Source organism: Lissotriton vulgaris, chromosome 2_1 (genome assembly GCF_964263255.1).
Source record: "Lissotriton vulgaris chromosome 2_1, aLisVul1.2, whole genome shotgun sequence".
Classification (NCBI taxonomy): domain Eukaryota; kingdom Metazoa; phylum Chordata; class Amphibia; order Caudata; family Salamandridae; genus Lissotriton; species Lissotriton vulgaris.
Genome location: NC_141687.1, coordinates 1,558,128,468 through 1,558,154,070, shown reverse-complemented (window position 1 = coordinate 1,558,154,070; position 25,603 = coordinate 1,558,128,468). Strand labels below are relative to the sequence as shown.

At 42.1% G+C, this 25,603-nt stretch overlaps 1 protein-coding gene across 1 annotated transcript in view; it reads left to right on the top strand.

The window, feature by feature from the left end:
- The window catches only part of LCT (lactase), a 228,942-nt gene that overhangs the window by 29,036 nt on the left and 174,303 nt on the right, over nucleotides 1-25,603 (top strand). Inside the window, exons 2-5 of the mRNA XM_086957445.1 lie at nucleotides 11,682-11,764; nucleotides 12,504-12,587; nucleotides 19,515-19,620; nucleotides 24,251-24,329. Coding sequence (XP_086813571.1) covers nucleotides 11,682-11,764; nucleotides 12,504-12,587; nucleotides 19,515-19,620; nucleotides 24,251-24,329 — 352 coding nt within the window. The remainder of the gene's footprint in view (nucleotides 1-11,681; nucleotides 11,765-12,503; nucleotides 12,588-19,514; nucleotides 19,621-24,250; nucleotides 24,330-25,603) is intronic.

Sequence of the window (25,603 nt, the reverse complement as noted above, 5' to 3'; positions counted from 1 at the left end):
CCGCTCTTGCCTGTTTCAACACCTCTGTTGCTTCTTTCTGCACTTCTCTTGCCTCCTTCTGCACTTCTGACTTAGAGGTATTTTTAATCCCCCTGCCATATTATGTTCCAGGGCCTTACAGGGGAAGTCATGCCAATCACAGGGGTACCCCAAACCATAGTGTACCCTTGTGTAAGTAGGTGTTTTCACTGCATTCTAATTGTCTTTCAGCATAGCACTGGCTCCGGGCCTGGTTATTCAGTCAGTTACCAACAGTCAGCAAAAAGTTGGATGCACAGGATGACTTTGCAACAAGGCATCTTTCTGCACCTCTGTTGGCTCTTTTTGCATAACTCATGTTTCTTTCTGCGTTTTTCTTCCTCTTTCTGCACATATCCTACCTCTGTAGGCAGAGTTAGAAATTAGCATTTAAAAAACCTTTGAAATTCACTGAAAGAACCGTAGGATTGAGGGACATTATAGTTAGAAATTAGCATTTAAAAACCTTTAAAATTCACTGAAAAAACCATAGGTTTCAGGAACGTTATAGTTAGAAATTAGCATTTAAAAAAACCTTTGAAATTCACTGAAAAAACCATAGGATTCAGGGATGTTATAGTTAGAAATTAGCATTTAAAAACCTTAGAAATTTACTGAACAAACCACAAGATTCTGGGACGTTATAGTTAGTTGGACATTTCCCTTGTACAAAACCAGAGAAATTCATTAGTTGAGCTAACTATAACTCGCGCCCCCACAATGCACTGCTGATGACATCACATATTACATCCTTCATGACATGGTCAGTGCCCACGAACAACGCGCTTCACCGAAACGCGCTGTTCGTGGGCACAATAACTATTTTGTGCTGTCCTCTGGTGTGCAGTTGTTTCTTTTCCATTGGGATCACCTGGAAAGACTGTTTATATTGAACTTAAGCAGTTGTGGCCACCGCTGCTGGCACTGGTATTGTGGGATTAGGATCGGCTATGTGTTGCAGTTTTCTTCAATATATATATATTTATATTTATTTTAAAAAACAAAGGTTACAGGGTCATTATAGTTAGAAATAGAATTTGAAAAACCATAGAAATTCACTTAAAAAAACAAACGTCATCAGTAACGTCATTGACTATGTATGACTATGTAATATGTGAGATCATAAGCAGTGCATTACGGGGGCGTAGGTTGTAGTTAGCTCAGGTAACCATAACTGCTGAATTTCACTGGTTTTGTACAAGTGAAATCTGAGCGGAACTATAACGTCCCTGTTACCTTTGGCTTTTTTAGTGAATTTCTAAGGTTTTTTAAATTCTATTTGCTAGCTATAACAACCCTATAACCTTTAGTTTGTTAAGTGAGTATATAGTCTAACTCCTGCTCCTTCTTGGCAGTAATAACTTTACATTTGTACTTTTGGCCTCATCCCTGTTTTAGGGTAGGGGACATATAACTCTACAATTTTGAGTAACTTTACACTAGGACAGCAGCTCTCCGTGCAACTCATTGCGGTGGATCGGGGCAGGGCGGGGGATGTTAACAGACGATGGAATAGGATTTATTTATTTATCTATCCATAATCCGTCATCTGTCGACTCACCACTCCTGCCCCGCACCAGCCTATCCCCTCCCCACCCCACCGCGCATACCTGCACAGACCACCGCTGCACTAGGAAATGTTGACTAACCCAAAGCAGTAACATTTCTAAAGAGCGTAAAAGTAAACTTACCTGTGTAGATTTACTCATTTGTAAATTTGCCTTTGTGACTAGGTTCGTTAGTATTGAATAGCAAATTAAAAATGTAATGGTAGCTGGCTACTAAGGAGTTGAATATGTTGGGAAAGGAGAAAACTGAAGGGGTCCTGCAATCCTTATCTGACAGCAAGATATATGTACATGAATAAGTAGCACACCAGCTACCCATGAAAAAAGTTCCTCAGCCTACTAGAAATGGCTATCAACTGCCCATGGATAAGAACATTTATATATATATATATATTTTTTGTATACCACACTATTATCTGAATAACCTTCAAGTACTCCCAATTGTATGAGCAATGGGGACATACACAATGGGAGTTAAAGTGATTTGCACAAAACCATGCAATTTAGTCATATGACTAATTTGGGATGCAACCCCATGTATGCTGGTTTTAAAGTTTCGAAACTGAGAATTAGACCACATCTTCAAATATCATTCATTTGTCCCATGCAACGCTCCAAGTGGTCAAGCAGACATTTGAAAACGTACCCTAAATTGACGGGTGGCAAGGCTCTGCCACGTTTTCAAGTTGTTTTTCCCTTGCACTGCGTGTCAGTGTTTTTAAATACTTGGTAGTCCCAAATGTGTAAATCTGCTACTTTGTCAATTGCGACTCCCTTTCTGACCTTTGGGCCAGATTTACAAACATTTTGCGCTGTGTTTTTATCATAAAAGTAATGCAAACCCGCACAATTTTTTTAATTGCTATTTACTTTCCATCACAAAACTTCTTTTGTGCTGGAAAGTTGTCTAAAAGTCATGAAAAGCAATGCAAAGCGCTGCTTTGTGTTACTTAGCATCAACGAGTTGTTACATAGGTGGCACATGGGCTTTCCAATGCAACCACCCATGCTTTTTGATGCAAAACCCTATCTACCAAACATTTAAGCCAGGGTTTTGCATCAGAAATTAATGCCACTAGAAGAAGGCGTTAAATGGAGAAATGTTTTTATTTCTTCTTTCTTTTCTGACTTTGCAAGTGTGCTGCACTGTGCAGGACACATGCAAAGTAGGAAAGGATTTCAAAGTTATTTCGGCATAGTGCTTTGTAATGGAAGGGAATCTTCCAGTACAAAACAATGCTAGACTCATGCACACACCATTGCACTGTGGCGCAAAGGTGTGTGCATGGGGCGCTCAACAGCTAAATTCTGCACTGGCGCTAGGGAGAGGGGAGGAGAGTGTCATATCTCTGTAAATTTGGCACTTTCCTGCTCTCTACTTACCATGAAAAACAGAAGAGCATTTATGGCTGCTGCACTGAGTGTGAATTCAGTCAATTTGAACCTGCGTTGTTCTCCAAACCTTTAGACCATTATTTATGTGGATTTGGCATATGGCAGCGCAGCATTCCTACACCAAAGTGATAGGGCATGAATGCACTGTATTTATGCAATACTGTGCATTCCTGTCCTTTCCCCCTGCACTGATGTCGTTTAGGCAGCCTAGCACCAACACAGGCACACTGTGTTGTCGGCAAGATTGTTTTTGTGCAGGAAGCACAGAAATAATCCGAAGAGGCGTTTCCTCTTTATATGTGTGCTGCACCTATAGAAAGAGGAGAAAAAAACGAGCAGAAATATAGATATTCCTCCTCGTTATACCTCACCTTTGAAGGTGTAAGGATTTCCAGGTTTACATGATCTTGTAAATCTGGGGCATCGTCAAAATCCATGGGTGTTGCGCGGTGAAATCCACTCCAACGCCCATGGAATGCCTCCTGAGCACAGCGTAAGGCAACGCAGCGCTTTGCCTTACTTCACATCTATGTGGCCCTGCACGGTCGCTTTGCATGGCCTCATAGATATGAATTTTTATTTTGCGCAGAGGAGCATCACAAAAAGTGGCAACGGATGTAAACAAGCCACCTTTAAAGTGTAGTGTTGGATATCTTTACTCTTCTGTTATGTACGCCATTCTTCTTCCGTGACCTCTCTCGCACACCGTGTGTGTCATTCCTTTTATTCTCAAGCGCCTTGAGACCCTCCGGGTAAGTAGTGCGCTCTATAAATGTCTGTGATTGATTGATTGATTGATATTTTATGTTTTAAATATATCCGTGTGTGTGTCATTCTTGACCTGTTTCTTCTTTCTTGTGTTTGTTTGTCCTTTGAGCTTGGACGCATCCTGCCTGCCAGTTTTATTCTCTTTGACGTTTCAAGTGTTGTCATTCCCGTTCACCGTGATCGCACATGAATATCTTTGCGTGTGTGCGTGCCAATCCAGTTCCCCTTTGCATGTCACACGCTGTACCGCTCTTGGCCTCACTCACCTTTCAAGTGATGTATGTGACATTATTGTCCATTGTGGCTCTTTGTGCTTCGCGTGTGCCTTTCTTGCTCCTGTGCTCTGGGTCCCGTAGGCTGAAGCAAAATGTATACTTACAACGAAAGAGGGCACAGTATGGGAGATGGGTGGGTGAGATTATTGAAATTCGCAGTAGATAGACCAGAAAGGCTATATATTTATTCTTTTTAGTTTTTTCTGAACGTCTTTTTCTGAACGTCGTATTAGTTTAAATGTCATAAGCCATTCAAGGGCAAATGTTTTTATCACTGCACTCAGTCTGCGGTTTGTGTACAAACCACAGATCCCGTTTTGAAAGCAGTGTACTTTAAACTTTGCATTGCTGGGGTGGGAAGATTGTGCCATGTTATTGCTCGGACCGTAGATAATAACGCAGAATTATATGCACAGATAAGATAGGAAAAATGCATTAACATCATCCCACCTGCTCTGGACCTCGGCTCAATACCCGCAAGTAACCTGTCTTTCTTTCCTGTGTAGTTCTGGCAGTGCGCTGTTTGTGCTGGGGGTGGTGGGAAGTCGCCACCAGCACCTATTTTTGTGGACAGCCTGGGGTTTATTTATTATTATCAGACTTCGACCCGGAACAAAAGAGAGAAAATCATTAAAGGGAGAGGAAATGAGGAAGAGAAAGCTAGGAAAACAGTGACATAGGCAGAAAGCAGGAATGAAAACTGCAGTGTCCTCCCACGCCCGTTAGCATGTAAATGAATTACGCCACACATGGAGATCGGTATAACACTCTTCATTCTCTAGACTCTAGTCCTAAAGGAGTTCTAACTTTACTACTCCTAAACTGAGAAGAATCCTAACTTTAAGACTTTCGGTATTCACAGTAGACCTTTAGGAGTCCTAAAGTTAGGACTCCTAAATTCTGTGAATCACGAAATGAGTAACCGCCCGATTCATCAAAGAAAATAGCGCTCGCAAAGGGCCAGATTCTGAGAATCTGGCCCTTTGCGAGAGCGATTTTTGCATTTGGGATTCAGCATCCCAAATGTAAAAATCGCTAATTGCGATCTCGCAATTTTGCGAGGAATTACATTTAAGGAATCTCTATTTGAGATTCCTTAAATGCAATTCATCATTCAATTTAATTTTGCGAATTCGCAATTTCTAGCCGCAATTTACCGCGAGGTCAGACCTCGTGGTAAATTGCGAAAACTCAGAAAAATGCATTTAAATGCATTTTTCTGAGTTGCATGTTACACACACATATGTCCTTTGGACATGTGTGTGTGCAACACCTGTGTAAAATTTCATTTGAGGGGTGCTACAGGGTGTCCTTTGGACACCCCTGGCACCCTTCAAATCGCTATCTTATTTGCGATTAGCAAATTGCTAATCGCAAATAAGGAATACTCCCCATTCATTCCTATGGGCCTTTTGGCCCATAGGAAGGAATGGCGAGTTATTCCTTATTTGCGATTAGCAATTTGCTAATCGCAAATAAGGAATATGTAGGAATCGCATATCTTCATGCAATTTCTACATGAATCCCGTTTTGCGAGTCCTTATTAGCGATTCGCTATGAATCGCTATTAGGGCCTCGCGAAACGGGAGAATGATGAATCAGGCTGTTAGTGCCTTCTGTGAATACCAAAATGAGTAAGTGCCTCCCTTCTGTGAATACCAAAATGGTAATAAGTTTAGGATTTTGTCTTAAGTTAGTTCTGTGAATCGGGCTCCGAATTTGGCCTTGTAAATATGAGCGGGCACAATGCAAAAAAGTGATGGCTTTGTAAATGAGGCCCAATGTATTCAGCTACTGTCCAGCTATCAACTCCTCAGAATTGACTATGCGTTCAGAATATTTTATGTATTGATCCTAGATGTTTTACGGAAATTGAAATGTTTCGTTTGAAATGACACACTGTCACTTTTGACCCTTTAGGATGCAGAACCGACACTTGGCTTTTGTGCCACTATGCATCTTATACACTTTCTAACTTTAACTGTGTCATAGATGTTTAACTACTGGCACACACCACTTTCAGTTTTCATCTTGTTATTTAGTATGTAGTCTGTTTAAGGTTTTCACTGACCAAATAAAACGTTACCTACCTTGGTCCAAGATCTGTGTAAATAAAAATGACTATATATTTCAAAAAGAAATGTAAATGTATGTGTCTTGTAAAGCGCACTGCTGCCCTGAGGCGTCCTGGCGCTGTAGACCGCTGGGGAACCCGTCCTGGCTATCCCTGTGAGATGGTCCCTACTGGGTATCTCCAAGGTGAAACCAGGCATCCCCGGCGAATGTGGGGGGCTGTTCTAGAGATGAGTCAAGCTAATGCCCAGAGTTGCCGAGTGTGATCCCAGGTTAGAGTAGGCACCAAGGAGAGAATTATCGAGTCGGCTGACCCTGGTCCACGTAGACGGGTGTAAGAATCAAGCGTTTGCTGATAAATTATAGTGTGGAATCCTCACCAAATAATTGAGTAATGCCAGTGCCTAATTTGTAAGAGAATAAGCGCCGGGTCTCAGTTTTGCTCATTACTGGCGCTATGGAAGATCGGGGTGCTGAATACCATGGATGGGTAGTCATGAATTCACATCATGCCTCTTTAATCCATCACCAGACACTGCCCACCTCTTTATCTCACTATAAAGGGGAGCATGGACAAAGGAAATGTATCTCAGATATTCATAAGACCTATAGAATTGTTTAGAATAAACAATTATCAACTCAGACTTACATCTGTAAGATCAAATCATACAATGGAATATATTTTTAGCGGTATGTAAAATATAAATACGGAAGTGATGTATTTAGGGCACTCTATATTGAAATTTTAATGGTGATCATATTTGCAACTCTATTTACCTCTTCCTCGGAATCTGTGTTTTTTAAACAATGATAAATAGTGAATAACTTTTGTATGTATGTATGTGGTATTTCTATAGCTCGAACCAAGCCTAAAGGCAGAGGAGCAATGTTCATGGCCAACTCTTGGTTTGATAATGAGTGTTTGGAAAGACAAAAAACTATATGAATTAGCAACGCTCTGTTTCCCGAAAAGTACTGATTTTGGATTTTGATGAACAAGGTAAGGTCCAAAAGATTGATACTGGCATAGACACAAGAACACTGGAGTTATACAATTCGGCGGCCGTGGCTATTTTCAAATAATTATGGATTTGCAGCTCTTGACACATAATCATGTGCTCCATAATCTGCAGATTTTAACAAAAAAAATAGTTTCAGGCTCAAATGGATCAAAAGTTACAAAAAATGTGCTGATGTGTTTGCACACAGTGGAAGGCCAGTCACAAAGGTTAACTGATCATCTTTCAGTTGCTTTTTTCTGTATTTGTTTGTTTAACTGGTAACAATGAGTTGAAATCTTTGCTCAGACAATTTTACCATGTGTAAAAATATTGAAGTAATACTATCAAAAAATGTGTTACATTATGCCACATAATTTGGCTTTTCTTGGTGCAAAATGTAGTCAGTGCTGACGCATAATTTGTTGCTTCTCTGCCGCATAATTCAAGTGGCCCAGCATATATATAAAATGCATTTACAGACTGACACTGTGTAATACATATATTGGGGCAGGTTTACGATAACTGGCGCATCCCTGCAGATCAGTAGGGATGCACCAATTATTTTGCGTGATGTTAGAAACTCCTTGTGCCACCATGGATGCGCTGCATTTACAATGCGGAGCACCGTGGTGCAAGGAGAGACAGATGCGTGATGCATCTGTCAGCGTATAGGTGACGCAGTGCTGGAGTCGTGTCACAAGAGCAACGCAACTCCAGCACTGCTCAGGGGCATCCTATACTTGCAATGCTGTGTTACTCCTTACACCTGCTACAAGCAGGCGTAAGGTTTTGACGGCAGCATAAAAGTGTCGCAAGGGGCTTGTAAATCTGCCCCAATGAATTTTGTAAACTGAAAAAGTCTTAGCTAGTGCCAGGCCAAAAAAAGTAAATATGTGGTACATTCTATTGCCAGATTATTTTGCTATGTCGTCATGTTAATATACATTAATATTGCCTGAGGTTTTAGCTCATTAATACTATTTCAACACCTCAATATACACCAATAATTATTTGAAATGTGACTAGTTAGTTAACCTTTGCAAAGCGATTAAGAGGTGGGTCTGTGAATTGGCTCAAACCAAGAAGTCGTGTAGGACCGAGTAGGCAAAATGCCCTTCTCAGCAAACCTGGCTGTTCCGACAGTAGTGCTTCATGAACATAAGGACAGACGCTCACATAGCCACCCAGTAGAGGCCCATTACAGGAACTCCATGTGCCCATGTGGTGCTAGCAGTTTTGGCCCTGGTAGAATGGGATTGCAGACCCTCTGGTGTCTGCTTTTTGGCCAGGCTTTTGATAAAGAGTACGATCCAACGGAAGATGGTCCTCTTCTGCATTTCCATGCCTTTTTCCACCCAACTGAACCCCACAGAGAGCTGATTGTCCTCCTGTTGTTCTTTGATACAATCGACGTAAAAGCTAAACACTCTTTTTGGGTCCAAGTGATCGAGTCTCTCCTCCTCCTTAGAGGGATGATGCGGAGCATAGAATGCCAGCCAGGTGAGAATTTGACCAACATGTAATGACGTCAAAACATTTGATAAGAAGGATGCTTGCATACTTAGAACCAGTTATTCTGGAAAGAAGGTGGTGTATGGAAGGTTAACACAGAGAGCCTGAAACTCACTTACTTGCCACGCCAAGGGGATAGCGACAAGGAACACCGTTTTGATGGTGAGGAGCCGCAAAGGCCCACTATGAAGTGGCTGAAAGGGAGTGCACATCAAATATGTGAGGATCTTTCAAAAAATGCATCACACCGGTGACTTAAATATTGAGAGCTGATATGGCTACAGTAAAAAGAGACTAATTGTTCCCCTTACAAATCCCTACCATACAAACATCTTGTAAACATCTAGCTTTTCAATGGTGAGTGGCTGGGAGACTTTTGGCGGATGGAATGGCAGCAGGTTATTTTTAACACTCATTCCTGCTGAGGCTCCACCGTTGGAAATGTTCCTGGATATCCAAACCCTCCCTGGAACTATTAAAACTCTTTAGAGATGTTAGGAGCTTATACAACAAACAAATTAAGAGCACTAAGGCAGACTACTTCAGACACCAACTTGATCAAGCTGCAAACCACCCCAAGAAACTTTTCGAATTGGTCAAACAGCATTCAGTGGTAGGTCGAAACCACTGACGCCAGAGGCAGTCCACCCTCTTGCGATAAACTTGCTGCTGTCTTCACTGATAAATCAAGACTCATCACCATTGAGCTCACCTCTAAGAAGGCTCTATTGCTATATTCTGGGTCCGCACCACCCCTTGACCTCTTAGAAAAGCACAAACCTATCAGCCAGAACACTAAGAAGAACGTGTCATGGGGCACCTTTATCCCATTCAATGAAAAAGACATCAACAAGATTCTTCAGAACATCAACCCATCTAACCACTACAGTGACCCGTTGCCCCAGGCCATCTTCAAATGTACTCATCCCTACCTGGACAAGGATCGTAAATGCTTCTCTATCACAAGGCACAATCCCAGACTGCACAAAAGCAGCTCAGGTGTCACCTATACTAAAAAGAACTAACGCAGATACAACCGACCTCAATAATTTCCGCCCTATCTCCAACATCCCCACCCTAGCTAAACTATTAGAAAAATGCGTTTAATCCCAACTTTGTGCCCACATAGAGAATTTCCAACTCCTTGACCAGCATCAATCCAGCTTTTGGAAGGGGCACAGTACCGAATCGGCTCCCACGTACGTTATGGATGATATTTTGAAAATGCTTGACCAAAATCATTCCTGCCTTCTAATCCTCCTTGACCTTTCCTCCGCATTCAACACGGTTAGTCATGACATCCTCCTATCTATTCCTAAGAACAGGATGGGTTTTTTGGGTCGGGTGTTACAATGGTTCTCGTCCTTCCTCCAACACAGATCACAAAGAGTCAAGACAAACCACTCCCTCTCCCAGCCCTATCTTGTACTCATGGGTGTCCCCCAAGGGAGCGTCCTATCTCCTATCCTCTTCAACCTTTTCCTCGAACCACTAGCTAATTCACTAAATTCCATGAACATTCTCTTCCATATGTATGTGGACGATACACAACTTTGTTTGAAAATCTCATTCCCGGATAACAACACTACCCCAACGTCTACTCAAAATTGGTGAGCCAAGAACCATCTCCTACTCAACACCTCCAAAACTGAATTCGTGCTCATCTCTCCTCCAAATCACATCCCCAAGCTAGACCTTTGGTTGATTGACCTCACAGCTTTCAACTGCACCCCTCTCAACACAGACTCACCCAAATCTCTCGGTATCACACTGGACAAGCACCTGAATATGAAAAACCATATCAGCAATGTGTGTAAGGGAGCTAATCACTTGATGAGGGCACTTAGAAATATCAAACCATTCCTTCTCCAAAAGGATTTCAAGCAGGTGGTTCACGCACTGGTCTTGCTGAGGTGAGTCTACGGCAGTGCTTTGCTCTGTGGTCTTCCAAATACACCCTGGCTCCACTAAGGGCATCACTGAACGCTGCGGCCAGACTGGTCACAGGTACCAAATGAAATGAGCACATAGCTCCAGTCCTAAAATGTCTCAAAAGGTTGCCCTACGAAGCTCAAATTCAGTTAAAAATTGCTGTTCTGGTGCACAAAGCCCTGCATCTCAAAACTCCCAGGTACCTAGCGCAAAAGCTTGAATTGTCCTGTGGTGGGAGAGCCTCCAGAAGTGCAGACACTTTCCTCCTGAACCACTCATCCTTAGCAAAAAGAGAACTTGTCACTGAGCTTTCTCCGGAGCTGCCCCAATGATGTGGAACTCTCTTCCACTGAATGCATGCAGAATCTCTTCAATGACCGCTTTCAAATTGGAAGCCAAAAGATTCCTAATGAACCACTTCTTACCTTAATTGAGTCTAGGTTTCTCCTGCTCGAATTTATTGATCCTACAACCATTGTACCATCATTTGGTGATGCTTTCCTTTACTGCATTGTGTGCCCCCCCGCTCCAAGCCCACTATATTCCTGTTTATTGTATTACTCTCCTTGATTCGATTGTCTGGGAATTATGTGATTATTCCTGTTGTGTATTCTTATTTGATGTTGATATTGGATTCATGTCCTTCCTTCCATTCTCTTGTGAAGAGCTCTGATATCCTTCAGGATCAAGTTCGAGCTATAGAAAACTTTATAAATAAAATAAATAAATAAATTGTGATTCTAAATGAGGCAGGAAAAATGCAGTTAGACGGAAGGGAACCACCACTGATTAACAGCTGCTCCTACATTCCACCAAATTCAAAATACACCCTTCTAGTTGTATCCGTTACACCTACCAGGCTAATGCCCAATTAAATATTCAATGGTGTTTTTATATAAAATGAAGAGCGTGGAATTTTGTTAATCAGTTGAAGTGCATTTGTGATTTAAAGAGTCAAAAAGAAAATTGTAGAAATTATAAAAGTGAACGTATTGCGACAAAAATGGAAGAGTTTATATGGAAACCAGTTGATAAACATTCTTAAATAAGTTCTTGGGAACATATTGACAATGCATTGCGTAATAATCACATTTCTAATAGATAGCAACTAAACTGCTGGTTGTGGTTCACTTTTTCAGGTGGAAAATTGTCTGTTGCATTGAGAATGGAAGATATCTTTGACAGTGAATCTTCAGAAACACAACTGCAGACGCTCATCACGGTAACAACTGTTTGATCCTATTTTAAATTGTGTTAAATTACATGTGGCCAGATAAACCATTGGCAGCTCAAGGGCAAACAAGCAAGGCATGGTAGAAGCAGCTTGTAACCAGGTAGACGGGTGTACATTTTCCAAGGGAATGGCTTGGTATTCACGTTAATAGATACTCAGTTCAGTTTCAAAGCTTTATTCTATTATTTAAAAGGAACAATCATAAAAGCGTACAAGATATATACATATAAATATAATAGATACTCAGTTTAAAACTCTGGCAAAAATATAATAAAAATGATCTTCAACATTGATTTTGATGTGTTGGTCTGCCCCCAGCCATCACTTTTATCCCCTCTACAGCCATCTCCAAGGTCCTCATCATGTACGGTTGATAAAGCAGCCCAGTAGTGCTTCTTCTCCACCCCAGTGACTGGTGCAGAGGGCATTGTTAATTCTAGAGGAGTGGGGGTGAGGCGGCAGACATGATCCTGATTTATTTTTTGGGAGCTAAGTTACTGCACCAAATCCCACATGTCCTTCTACACTTTCCTCATTGTTTCACCTGAATATTTTGTATGCAAGTGAGGTATCTGAGTCAAAAACTCAAGACCCGCCGTGGTGTGGACGGTTAGTGGGCAGGCCGTGGTGGCGGGCTCATCTAAAAGGACTAAAGAAACTTAAGAGCTATGACATGTTTTATCACTTCAAGCTTTACAAGGATGACATTATATTTCTTTGTTTGCAGGAACATATGGATTTTCTCGCTCTCAATGCACACTTTAATTGTGAAAATAAAGCCTATTTTCAAGAAAATATGAAAAGATTGCAGGTAACTCACTACGTTTTATTAATTTATCTCTGCATTCTTTTTCTGAAATAATTTATTATTCGATTTTACATAGAATATTCTGAGCACATCAATGGGATTAGTATTAAACCATGTAATGGTTGCATGAAGGCGTGAAATATAATGTTGGGTTAGAGGGTCAGGTTTATGAGCGTGGATTAGGATCTGGTGGTATTTCTACAGTTGGCAAAACAGTTCATTGGATTTCTCCACAAACCTAATAATGCATAACATTGTGAATGATTCCTGTTACACTTTTAAAATATTACAATCAAATGCCCGTTTAGTGACACCGAAAATCACCCACACTCTGCTCTTACCTGGACACTGCCCTATTCAAATAGAATAGTTTTTAGTGTTATTTCCTATCAAGAGTCAGCTCTACTTCAAAAATCTCAGTCAGGCAGAGACGTGGGAAAGAGCATCATTATACCAGGGAATTCTATTAGAAATACTTTATATAATTTATAGGAAAAATAAATATAGTTACATATTTAAACAAATAGTGATTGAGAAAGAAGAGATGCTCAAACAGGTATGATGTTTAGTTGAGTTTCTCAGGTGACAACAACCTGGTGTTAGTGTGCTAACTATAAAAAAGTACCAAGTGGATGTGCTGTGAAGAACCCTACTCTACAAAAGCACAAAAGTTTAAAGTGCAAAATACCTGTAATTGACAGATGGATGAGTTCGTTGCTGGCCACATATTTGGTAAGAAAATCATTATGTTCAATAAATATCCCTCCAGGACTGGATGAGCAGTAATTTGCTGAGGCTACATTCCATTAGGACAGATGTGTTGGTCTTAGGGAGTGGCAGTTTGAGGAGTTGTGTTTTTTGACCAAGGGAGATGGTGACTCCTCCTGCCCCATTTTGAAAGGGTGAAAACCTTGGTGATCGTTTGGGATTGGTGGCTTCTGCTTGCTTCCAGCAGACGAGACTACTTTATTCCTGAACATTGTCAGGGTCCAATGGTGGGAGCAGCAATTCTGTCTAGACTGGAAATGCCAATGCCATCTAATTGGGACTTCCCATTGGTTCTCTTTAGAGGTTACAATTGATCCAACGTATGGCAGTGAGATCGGTGTGATATCTTTGTACGTTCGATCAATGGACACTGCACCATCTCGCAGTACAGCAGCGGATACAATATTAAGTCATTTGTTCACAAGCATAGACCTATTTGTATTCACACAAGATTTTCAGTATGGCCCTTGTCATGAGCTTCGTTTCAGGTTACATTTTCTTTTTACAGTTTATCACTTTAAAGGTGCCAGAATGGGAGAAAGGGTTTTTTTTTGTCTTGGATGAGAACCTCTACCGTGGCTGCCCTTGTGCCACAGGGCAGCCAGGTCATAATAATGGTCAAGTTGCCCTTTTTAGAGCAGGCAACCATCTCTGAATTTCTTTTTCTGTGACTACTATTCATGGCATGACAGAACCAGGCAGGCACATCACTTAATGGACCCACGTGCAGGGAGAAGACTCTTTACATGCCAGTGTCACTCATATTGGTTTTAATACTGACAAACTCCCGTTGTGAGCATATGTTTCTGGAATCAATCTGTTTCCATAAACTAATCAGAAATGCAGTTCCGGACTACCAAATAGGCATAATAGGCACCGGCCTCTGGGTCCCACTCCTTTAGGGGCCCGTGACAACAGATCAAAATCATTTTGATTTCATGTTGAAAGAAAATTACAATCAAGCTTTCTTAAATTGTTTCCAAAAGATTAAAAAAACATTTATCAACTCAAAGAAACAAAAGCTTTACATTAAAGACTCTAAAGGTGAAAATACTTTATTAATATAATGGGCTCATTGACAACCTAAAGTACATAAACCAGAGACACTGCATCAGATTCACATAATTGTTTGCCTCTTAAAAGCTCATCTTCTGGCAGCTGGCAGTTTGTAAAAAAAAAATCCGGTGCAAACTACGTACATGTAATGTACAGTAGAGAGGGGCATCTCCAAAATTAAAAATGTATTAGGAGATAATCTGCGAGGGGGGCCCGAAATTTCGACTGCCTAGGGGTCTCTGTAGGGTTTAATCCAGCACTGGAGAAATGGGAAACCGGGACCAAAGATCATGGAGCTTGCTTGGCATCTGGCGCTCAACAACCATTGGAATCAAAAAGCTTCAATCCCCCCCCTGTCGTGAGTTGGCAGCCCGGGCTCAGACAGCTCCCAGGCATGCACACAGCAGCACCCGAGCACTTCACAGGTCTTTAAAAGACCATGTGCATGAGGCTTTGTTGTTGTTTTACCCCTTCCAAGAGCCCCTGCCGCTCCACTCAGCCTATTGCTTGAAGTTTCAGCCCCCCCCCCGAAATTATTTCTTAGCCCCCCCCCATGTCACTCTAGTTGCGCCTCTGCTTGGCATTGAGGGGAGACTAAATGAGACTGACATGGTGGCTGCACTGCAGACCGGGAGGACTTCACTGAGGAGGAAGAAATCTCCATATAGGGTGGGTCGACCTCCACCAGGTAGTTGAGGGCATACCCTCCTCTGACTGGGCAGTACCAGATTGATTGTCCATCTGCCTTATTCTACTGTACACTAAATGAGGCCAAAGTAAGAAAATATGCAAGTATCTTGATCACAAATGATATGTCTCTGTGAAATTATACAAGCCAACTTCCTCCCTTGGTCCGATAGCAAGGAAAACACCAATTTCAAATCCTTCCCTAATAATGATGGACCCTCGAAAACACACAACTAACATCATAGTTTAACGTTTACGCTGTTCACTAAGTCACTCACTATACTACACTAGGCTTTTCACAGTACCCATAATCCTTGAGGTTTCTTAATATTAGAATCTTATCTAGTAGAGATACCCCACACGCAAAAGTGTAGTCATTATCTAGCAACAGCTTAAGTTATCCCTACATAAGAGAAGGAACTCAGTGCCCGAAATTTGAAAACCTGATTGTGGTCCTGTGAGCAGATACCTAGTGGGTGCAAGCACTTGTATTATCAATGAGGAAACTGTAAAAGCAATACGGAATACGTTATACGTAATGGGCATAATACGAAGAAGCTGTACTTAACTCCTTCGAGGCTGATGACGAGCTCAGCTCGTCATGAGTGTTACCTGCCGTGCGCTCCTGTTTGGGCATCACAACATCTGCATTCTACTCTTCCATCTTAGTGGAAAAATGTAGGAGGCTGGGGCTTCAAGGGAAGGCGATCTCTTGGATACAATCTTACCTCAATAAGAGAACTTTTCAAGTTTTTCCAGGGGACGTCTCCTCTGAGAAATTGGAACTCAATTGTGGAGTCCCGCAGGGCTCTTCACTTAGCCCCACACTTTTTTATGTGTTCATGCGGCCATTGGCTGACATTGTCATACCTCACAGCATTAAGAATGTGACCTATGCGGATAACACACAGCTGGTCATAACTCTTAATGGGGCACGTAACTTCCCCTCGAACTTTGAGATTTGCCTAGAGAAAGTTGCCTCCTGGATGGAGCACTCCTGTCTTCGACTCAACGGAGGTAAAACCGAACTTATGCTTCTAGGTAACCACTCTAACATGGACCTTGGACAGATTTGGCCAAGGTGCCTTGGTCCTCCCCCAACCCCCAAAACCAGGATAAAGAGCATGGGTGTCTGGTTAGACAATGCTCTCAAGTTTGACCACCAAGCAGTGAAGGTGACAGGAGTTTGTTTTGGTATACTTAGATCCCTTCGGAAAGTCCTCCCGCTGCTTCCAATGGCTGCCAACCGAATCCTGATCCAAGCCTTATTTTTATCACGCCTGGATTATGGCAACTCCCTTTATTTGGGAGCTCCTAAGGCAACATTAAGGAAACTCCAAGTTGCTCAGAACTGTGCTGCCAGGATGCTTCTTGGTATCCCTAAAACCCAATCAGCCAAGCCAGTTTTAAAAGACCTTCACTGGCTACCTTTACTGGAAAGAATAAAATGTAAGGCCCTGTGTATTGCCCATAAGACTGTATGGGGAACGGGCCCGAAAATCAACAAATCCCTCATTACCCCATATCGGCCCCAGTTAGACCTGGCACCATTGGCGTGGGTCTCCCTTCCATTTTTTCTGTTGCCTCCGGTGTTTTTGCTGGAGTTAGATGCTTTGGGCACTGTGCCACTGCTATACAGTCCCACAGTGCAAGTGCTCCCTACTGTAAATTAATGTATTGATCAGTGGTTCCGTGATTGGCTGGTTTGGTTTACCTGTCAGACCCTAGTACAGTGCACCAGAAGTGCCCAGGGCTTGTAAACCAAATACTGCTGGTGGGCTTGCAGCACTGGTTGTGCTACCCACAGAAGCAGCCGGTAAAAGTGTGTCTAAGGTCTGCCATTGCAAAACCTGTGTGCAGTCTGGTACTGTCATGCTGACTGGGCAAGTGCACCCACTTGCCAGTCCCTAAACCTTCCCTTTTCTTCATATCAGAAACCCCTATGGTAGGCCCAAGGGCAGGGTGCATTGTAAGTATAAGGAAGTACATGCCCTGGTGTGTGTGGCATGTCCTAATAGTGAATTACAGCCATTTTCGTTTTTCACTATTGCAAGGCTACCTGTTCTCCATAGACCAGAATGGGCAGTTACATTATTACATTCTTATAATCCTAACTGACTCAGGGAACATGAGTCAGTTAGGAAACTACCATTTTTAAGTATAGTATTGTGGATTTTTGTCGTTTGTGGTCTTGTGTTAAGTCTATATAAATAATACTTATTTTTGATATAAACCTTGTGTGGTGTCCATTTGTAGTGTTGTCACTGTGTTGCTGTATGTGTTCACAAATGCTTTACACACTGCCTCTGAGATAAGCCTGTCTGCTCGTGCCAAGCTACCAAGGGGATGAGAAGGGGGTATTTTAGGAGTGTACCCCCTTACCCTGACTAGAGGAAAGGGTCCCTATTTGTCACAAGGACCTACCTGTGCCAACTAGAGACCCCCAAATCTAACAGCCACCAAAGGATCTTTTTTCTCTTAACCTCAATTTAGTAGTTGTCCCCAAAATTACAGGAGCACAAGAAGTGAAGGAAGATCCTTTGCTTATAATGTGGCAAAGCTCTGGAATACTTTGCCTTTACATATCCGCTCTGAAGCCTTTATCCTGCCATTTCGTAAACTTTTAAAAACCCGGCTCTTCCAACAAATAGCCCCATAATTCCTAATGGTTGTCTGATTGATCGCCAACGATGGGATGCCCGAGGGTAGCTATGCGCTCTACAAATGCTTAATAATAATAATAATAATAATACTGGTGCCTCTTGCAACTAGCTAGCTACTCCTTTCCCATCTTGTATCCTGCTCTTTTGGGGGCTATGAAGGCACTGGTTGGATATATGAAAGCACTTCTAGGCCATACATTGAGGCATTTGAGGCATGTGACACTGGTTTTTGATAGCGCAGCATGTCCCTTTAAAAATGTGTGATGTCACATTAGGTGTAATGATTGAAACAGAGGCACAATGTCAGCATATGATAGCCCCTGTCTAGTGTAAGATGGCACATTGTTGCAGTGGCACAGCTGTGGGTGGGGGGGAGGCAGTTCGCCCTGGCGGCACGAGTTTTGGGGGTGGCGCCCCTCCTCCCCCACCCTGTTCTTACCTGCTGTCTCAGGCAGCAATTGAGAAAACTCTCGCCAGCACTCCCGCTTCCTCCCCGCTCTTCATGGCGGCCGCCGCACAGGGCGGCAATCGCAGGCGGAAATATATGTGCATCTTAGGGCATAAAATGGAATGTGTGGGGCATGAAACGGCAAACAATAACATGTTTAAGTTATAAAATTACATTTGAACACTACATGAATGCACATTTATTTCATCCGATGAAACCTTTGGAATGTATTATGGCACTATGGGGAAAATATGTGCTTACCCTGAAACACGTATTTTGCCAGACAATCCTTTAAAAACTAAAACTCCTTTAAACTGTGCTCCAGAATGCATGTGCCTCCTGCATTGTAGTTTCCGCACGTTTTAATATGTTGCAAGTAAAAGGTCCTTTGTTTGAGGAAACTGGTCGTTACAAATGAATGCATTTTCATGATACTTAAATACGAGAAAGTGACCCCACTCATATCGAGCAAAGATTCGAATTTTAGATATCAGGTATGCAAGCAAGCATGAATATGGCTTTTTGTGATTTGATTTAATCTTTTCGGTATTTATAAATCTAAATAACACCTTTTCAAGGGCAGATTTACAAGAACTGGTGCATCGCTGCATATTTGCAGAGATGCCCCAGTTCCTTTGCGTGATGGAAAAATAGTCTTGCGCCACCATAGATACACCGCATTTACAATGCGGCACACAGTGACGCAAGGACAGACAGATGCGAGACATCTTTTGTCGGAAAGGCAACACATTTCTGGGGTCGTGTCGTAAGCACGACACAACTCCAGCAATGGTCAGGAATGCCAATTTCAACCATGCTGCGTCACTGTTTACGCCTGCATCGGGCAGGCACAAGGTTTTGACGCAGTGGCATTGTAAACGTCACTCAGTGAAATATTGTCGATTTTACTGAATCACTTTTACGAGGCTTCCTTGCAACGGAACGCCCACTCTGCATACATTATACCTGACGTAGGTATAATGTAGCGCAGGGCTTTACAACATGACACATCTCCCTAGATCTGTCACGTTGTAAATATGTTGCATCATTGCACGTTGTTTACAACGCTGCTGCGTCACAGAAGTGATGCAACAGCGGCGTAAAGTTGGCGCAAGGGGCTTATAAATCTGCCCCTCAGTTTGTTAGTGCTAAGAAATGCCAATGACTGCAAACTAGAGCTGCTCCTTGCTCATTTCAATGTGATGCTGCTTATGTATAAAACACAATGCGTACATTGTAGAACCATGATCTTTGAAAGGATTGAAATCTATATCTTAAACCTTGTATTTTTCTTTTTTTACTTCACAGACTATAAAGAGAAACCTGAAAGTTTTACTCTTCACTTTAACACTACAGGACTGTTTCTATTCCACAGCGGAGGACAGATATGTACCCTTATTTGCTGTGTTTGAAGGTCAGATATATGCCTGCACTTGCTGTGTTTGAACGTTAGATATATGCCCGCATTTGCTGTGTTTGAAGGTCAGATATGTGCCCGCATTTGCTGTGTTTGAAGGTCAGATATGTGCCCGCATTTGCTGTGTTTGAACGTCAGATCTGTGCCCGCATTTGATGTGTTTGAAGGTCAGATATGTGCCCGCATTTGCTGTGTTTGAAGGCCAGATCTGTGCCCGTATTTGCTGCGTTTGAAGGTCAGATCTGTGCCCGCATTTGATGTGTTTGAAGGTCAGATATGTGCCCGCATTTGCTGTGTTTGAAGGTCAGATCTGTGCCCGCATTTGCTGCGTTTGAAAGTCAGATATGTGCCGCATTTGCACTGTTTGAAGGTTTGCTATGTGACATGGCTTTCAATAATGTGATGTTGTGAAAGGATTATGGATCCTGCAGACTGTTATAAATATCTGGACCTCTGGGTATAGGACCATGAGATGTCCTTAGGAGACAATCGCAGTTTCCCTGCGTCGAAAAGGAGAAGACCAATGCCAGGGTGAAAGGAAATGCTACTTTTTCATGTAGATTCATTGAAGCAGCCTGGGTTGTAGCGCCATTAAGGGTGCAAACTAGAACCACAAGTCCCTGGAAAACTTCCAGTTTGTGTATCCATACAGGAACACCCACACCCCTGCCTCACCAAATACACTGTTCATGAGCCTGTGCGTGACATCACTACAGACATCACAAACATCATTGTTGTTTTTGTCATTACATATGATTCCGGCTAACCTTTGACCTTAGGCTTTACGCGCTGCATGCCAAGGGCACAGATACTATGCACACCAGCAGGCAGGAAACGTACAACTAGAATGTTGCTTACACAGTCTCCTGATCACGTTAGGTGTAGGCGAGGGTGGCCAGGCACCGCCATCACGTGCCCAGGCATGTAATCATAGTTCCAGATGTTGCCTTTGTATTACTCTATATGCTTTGTCAGCTGCAAACTGCTGGGGGGAGCAACTGAGACAAAGGTTACCGACAGCAAACGGAGTAAAGGTGGGTTGTTTCCCGGCACCCTGCTATTATACAGATGCATTAATATACATACTACTGGACATTTGCTAAAAGCATGCAGGGATGTGGCAAGATAGGAAAAAGAAAACCCATGTGTTGCTCACTATTAGCGAATGCCTCGTGCTCCTTGAGGGAAGGGCTACCAAAGTACAACAGGTGATCTCCAGAACAGGGAACTATTAGCGAATGAAATAAATAAACACACAAAGCGATAGCAAAGCGGCTCCTTTCTGGCCTCTCAAAGCAGCTGTCATTCACACAAAGGGGCTCATTTATAAGCCCTTTGCTCTGCTAATACGTAACTTTATTTGATGCACCGAAAGCGCAGTGTGCTGATCCATATTTACAAGGCCACGCAAAGCCACCTTGTGCAGCTTTTCATCATCTTGTAAATATGGCCCCTTTTCACGCCTCGCTGTGCGTGAAAGGGGTGCCTTGGATGTTGCTTCGGTAGTTCCCACGCAAAACCCATGGATTCTGCAGCATTCCCTAGATTTACAGCATTTCGTAAACCTGGGAATGCATCAGAATCCCACAGCTAGCCTGGGGAGGCGTAAGGGAGCGCAACGAGGAGAAATACTTTTATTTCTCGTCTGTTTTCTCCTTTTTCTATGCTTTCTGCATTCTACAGCGTGCATAGAAAGAGGAAAATGCCATCAATGATTTTTTTTTGTACAAAGGTGTCCCTTTCTGCACAACAACAATAATCCCCACAAAGCAGGCACCCTTGCACCATGGTTCAGGAGTGCCTGCATTGGCGCATGGCAGCCGATTGTGCACCAGCGCAGCGGAAAGCACAGGGGTGCATCATATTGTAAATACAACGCATTCTTGTGCTTTTAAAATGACGCCGTTCAGCGCAAAAAAATGGCTTGTAGTGTTGCCCTGCGTCATTTTGCTGTAAATGAGGACCAACATTTTTTAGTTGGGGGTGAAGCAGTTGAGAAAGTACACATCTTTAGCAACCAGGCCCACATTTTGATTTTACAAATCGGATGCCTATAGTGCTTGCGTCCAAGGTCCGTCTTCATTTTTCTCTGACTCACAAATTTGTTTCTCCAAAAATGTTGTCCATGATTAACCTGGAGGAATTTCCACAGGGTATTACTCCACATTTAGACTTTGGCAGGTCGGTGCTAGTAAAACTGCATCCACGTGTTCTCCCCAATCTGACATGTGAATCAAAGAATGGGGAGGGAAACCGACATGCGCAGTGGCTGATTTTCCCTGAGACCATTTTATCATTTGGTATCCTTGCACAGGCCAGAATGAGGGTTTTAGGAGTCATATTCTTGGCTGCCCAGGCTGTGTAGCACACAAGTCTCCTAATAAGGTGCCCAAGACATGCCAGTCACAGGCGTCCTCTAAACGACTGCCTATATTGCCTTCATTTCTCAAACGACCCAGCTAGCCACGCTTGTACCCCAACCTTCCCAAGAACAGCCTACCACTGTGCCAGTCAGCCAGGCGCTTCGGCCAGCTAGTCTTCCCAGAGTTCATTCCAAGTGGCCCAGTAATCCAGATTAGATTGGAGAAAAAGGTACTGGCCGAATCCGGGTTACAATATCTGCGGTAATTCCATGGATCTGTGGTTTGTATACCTGATGTAAGTGCACTTACCTGATACAAAGCATGTACACTGGTGTACTAAAATAATATGCAATGGATCTTTTTTAAATCAGATTTTTTATTGCAAGCCTGAGCCCGCCATGTTTGGGCACTGGCTTGTTTTCCTTCTTTTTATTTTTGTGGCATATACTTGCAATAAAAAAAAAAAAAAAAATCTATAATGGCACCATCTTTCGTGGACTGGACACACTGGCTTTTCTAATGATACTTTTAACGACTACCAAAAAACATATTTTAATTAAATTCATACTCTTATCCTCTGTGAACTTTTAATAATCAGAGATTGTCAACAATATGCATTGTACTTGTAGTCTACAATAAAAGCTCATACCAAACGGAGACTCACCAAACCATTCCCATATTACATGGCCATAAAAATTATCTTAACATACGACCCAAGCACTGCCACTCAAAATCGCCATTCTGGTACCGTCCCATGCACACACGCAACACACCATAAATAGCCAGGAGTTCCTTCAGAGTTGCAATGGGATATCCTACAACAGAAAAAATAAATTCGTAATTGTGAACATCTTCCAGAAGGTCCATTTTTAGGGATTTTCAAATTTGACAAGTTGACTTTTGTCAAATTTCCAATTTATTTTTTAATCTGCCATCTTTGCACCTTCATGTATTTGGCGAGTTAAAAGACATCACATAACCAGCGAGGTTCCTTCAACAATATCTACTTTAAAACTTTCTTATTGGGAATTTTTGCCTTCAGATAAAGCTTTGTAAATTTGAGAACATTTTCATGAAATTGCAAAGCTTGTCATCTTTAATAATTTCATGCAACGCAGTCAATTGTACAAGGTGACGTAAAAGCTTAGCTATATACAGCTTCATTTATTACTGAGATGAGAGAACTTCTATTTGCCATTGTACACCGTTTTCTCTCACTAAAACGACAGTGGAAATCCGCTAGATTTAGAATTCTTTATTTTGATTACATAGGATTCTAGGATTGTCCTTCGAGGTAGTTATATTCAAGTTAGGAAGACCGCTGTTGGGAAATACACGTCTAGTGGAAAATCCACCACTTCTCGTCACTGCTCGCGGGAATTTCTACCACCAGTTGTAGGCGCAGAAAATATTTCCCCAAGTTGGAGGTACATCATCAGAATCCACATATCTAATCTCTGTAAGATGCAGGGCATGTTGACAAGGATGTTAGGGGCATATTAACAAGAACCTCATTAAAATTATCACTGTTTTAGCGGCAGGAAACTGCTCCTAAAACGGCGATAATGGGCTTGCAGGACATCTAACCCGGGCTTCTATTGGAATTCTATAACGCATATTAGCAAGCCCATTATCGCAGTTTTAGCGGCATTTTCCTGCCGCTAAAAAAGTGATAATTTTAATGAGGTTCTTGCAAATATGCCCCCAAGTTCATACCACTATTAGACCTGGGAGTGGCCGAGCTAGTCTAGGAAGCTAATATGTTTTCCTGCCAGATACTCATCTCTGCGATCATTGGCTTTGACAGAGGAGACTTTGTTGTGGTTATCTTCACTTTCTGGAGTATGCTTCATCGAGCAGTTATACTGCTCGAGGTGTTGCAGGAGAACATACCACCTTTCTCTATGGATTATCAACCCCTTTACCTTCAGTCAATTTGAAATACATTTCGAATACCCTTGATGTTTTTAATGTGTGCACACTGTGTGCTAAAAACATGGGACTACTGAAATGCATGAAAATACCCCAAAATGGATTGAAAGAATGTAGGCCTGGCTTATACTTTATTTACTCCTGGAACTCAGGAGTAAGCCAGGTGCTCTACAAGAGTAAGTTACACCGACACATACTAAAATCTCATGGACCCATTTTCGCACTCTGGAGACCAGTCCTTATTCCCCTTCATTTAAAACATTTTAGGCCATGAAAATAGGTGAATTTCCTGGTACCTAATTTAATGCTCTTCTTATTTCTTTCCATTGCAGCTATCAGTACATATGATATAACACCAATGGGATATGATATTACTGAATTCATTGAACCTTTACCTGGATCTTCAAATTCGTAAGATACTTTTTATTTTATTGACAATTATATTTCTTTATGTGAAAAGTATTTCCAAAGCTTATTGGAAGGCTCTTAGTATGATGACACAATGAATGCAAATGAAATAAATGCACATGTTCGTGTTATAAAATAGAAAAATGGGGTCCTGATTCACAAAGCCATTTATGCCATAGTAAACCAACATTTACAACCAACAAGGGCTCCATTTATGCCTGTCGAGTATCAACAAAAGACAACCTGGCAGGCATACATGGTTTCACAATGGTAAGGTGAATTTAAGGAGTGATGATTGGATGGATCAAGGTGTGGGTTGCCTTGAGAGTTTGTGAACTCATAAGTTTGGGGACATTCACAGATTCCTTTTTGATCCCCTCCCAGGCTGGAAATGGTTGGAGATTTACTCCACAGAAGGCCTAGCCTGAAATTCGTTCCATGTTGGCAAGGGGAAAAGGGCACTGCCAAACCTCATTGGCCTGTAAAGGAAAATGTTTTCTTAGGGGGAAAAGAAATGGAAAAAAATGTACATTTACCTTGCAACTTCCGTAACCTAATGCAGAGTTGTTCTGTGAATACAACTCCACCTGAGGAACACTCAATACTACGTGACATTCCAAGTAGTACGTCAGAAAAGCAGTGACTGGTTCAGTTTGCCGAGCATTCTCAGTGGGATGTATGTACATTTCCCAAACTAGTGGGTTTACATCTGTGAACAGGAATTTGTGTACAGGTGTTGATTTACGAGTTTATTTTTTGAATTGGCTCCTGGACTGTTTTTGATGCCTAAAAGAGGAGTCATTGTGGATCGTATCAAAAACTGGAAAACAACTTGAAACTGAAACTAGAACCAGGGCTGGCAGAAAGCTCCATTTGTCCCAATTGCCTTTAGCTTCCGGTCTATGATGCAACATGGTATACATATTGTATCTCGAATGCCTTCTGACTAGTGGAATTCTATATTGTAAAAATTAAAAACTCAACGAACATAAACAGAGTTTTAGAGCAAATGCCTAGAATGAGAAATATATATGTTGTATTTACAAGCTGGCAAGCTGAGTCTGATGTATGTAGTAGACATGTTTCTGTAGCTCCTTTGATACAAGCCTTCATCATTGTAATACACCTCTGTTTACAGGTTTTCCTCGTCAACATTCACACAGAATCCCCTGGCAGGAACTGAACCGGTGCAGCTGCCTTTTAAGTCTACGGGCCAGATTCACAAATATAGGTGTGACTTACTCTTGTAGTACTATGACTTACGCTTGAATTGCAGG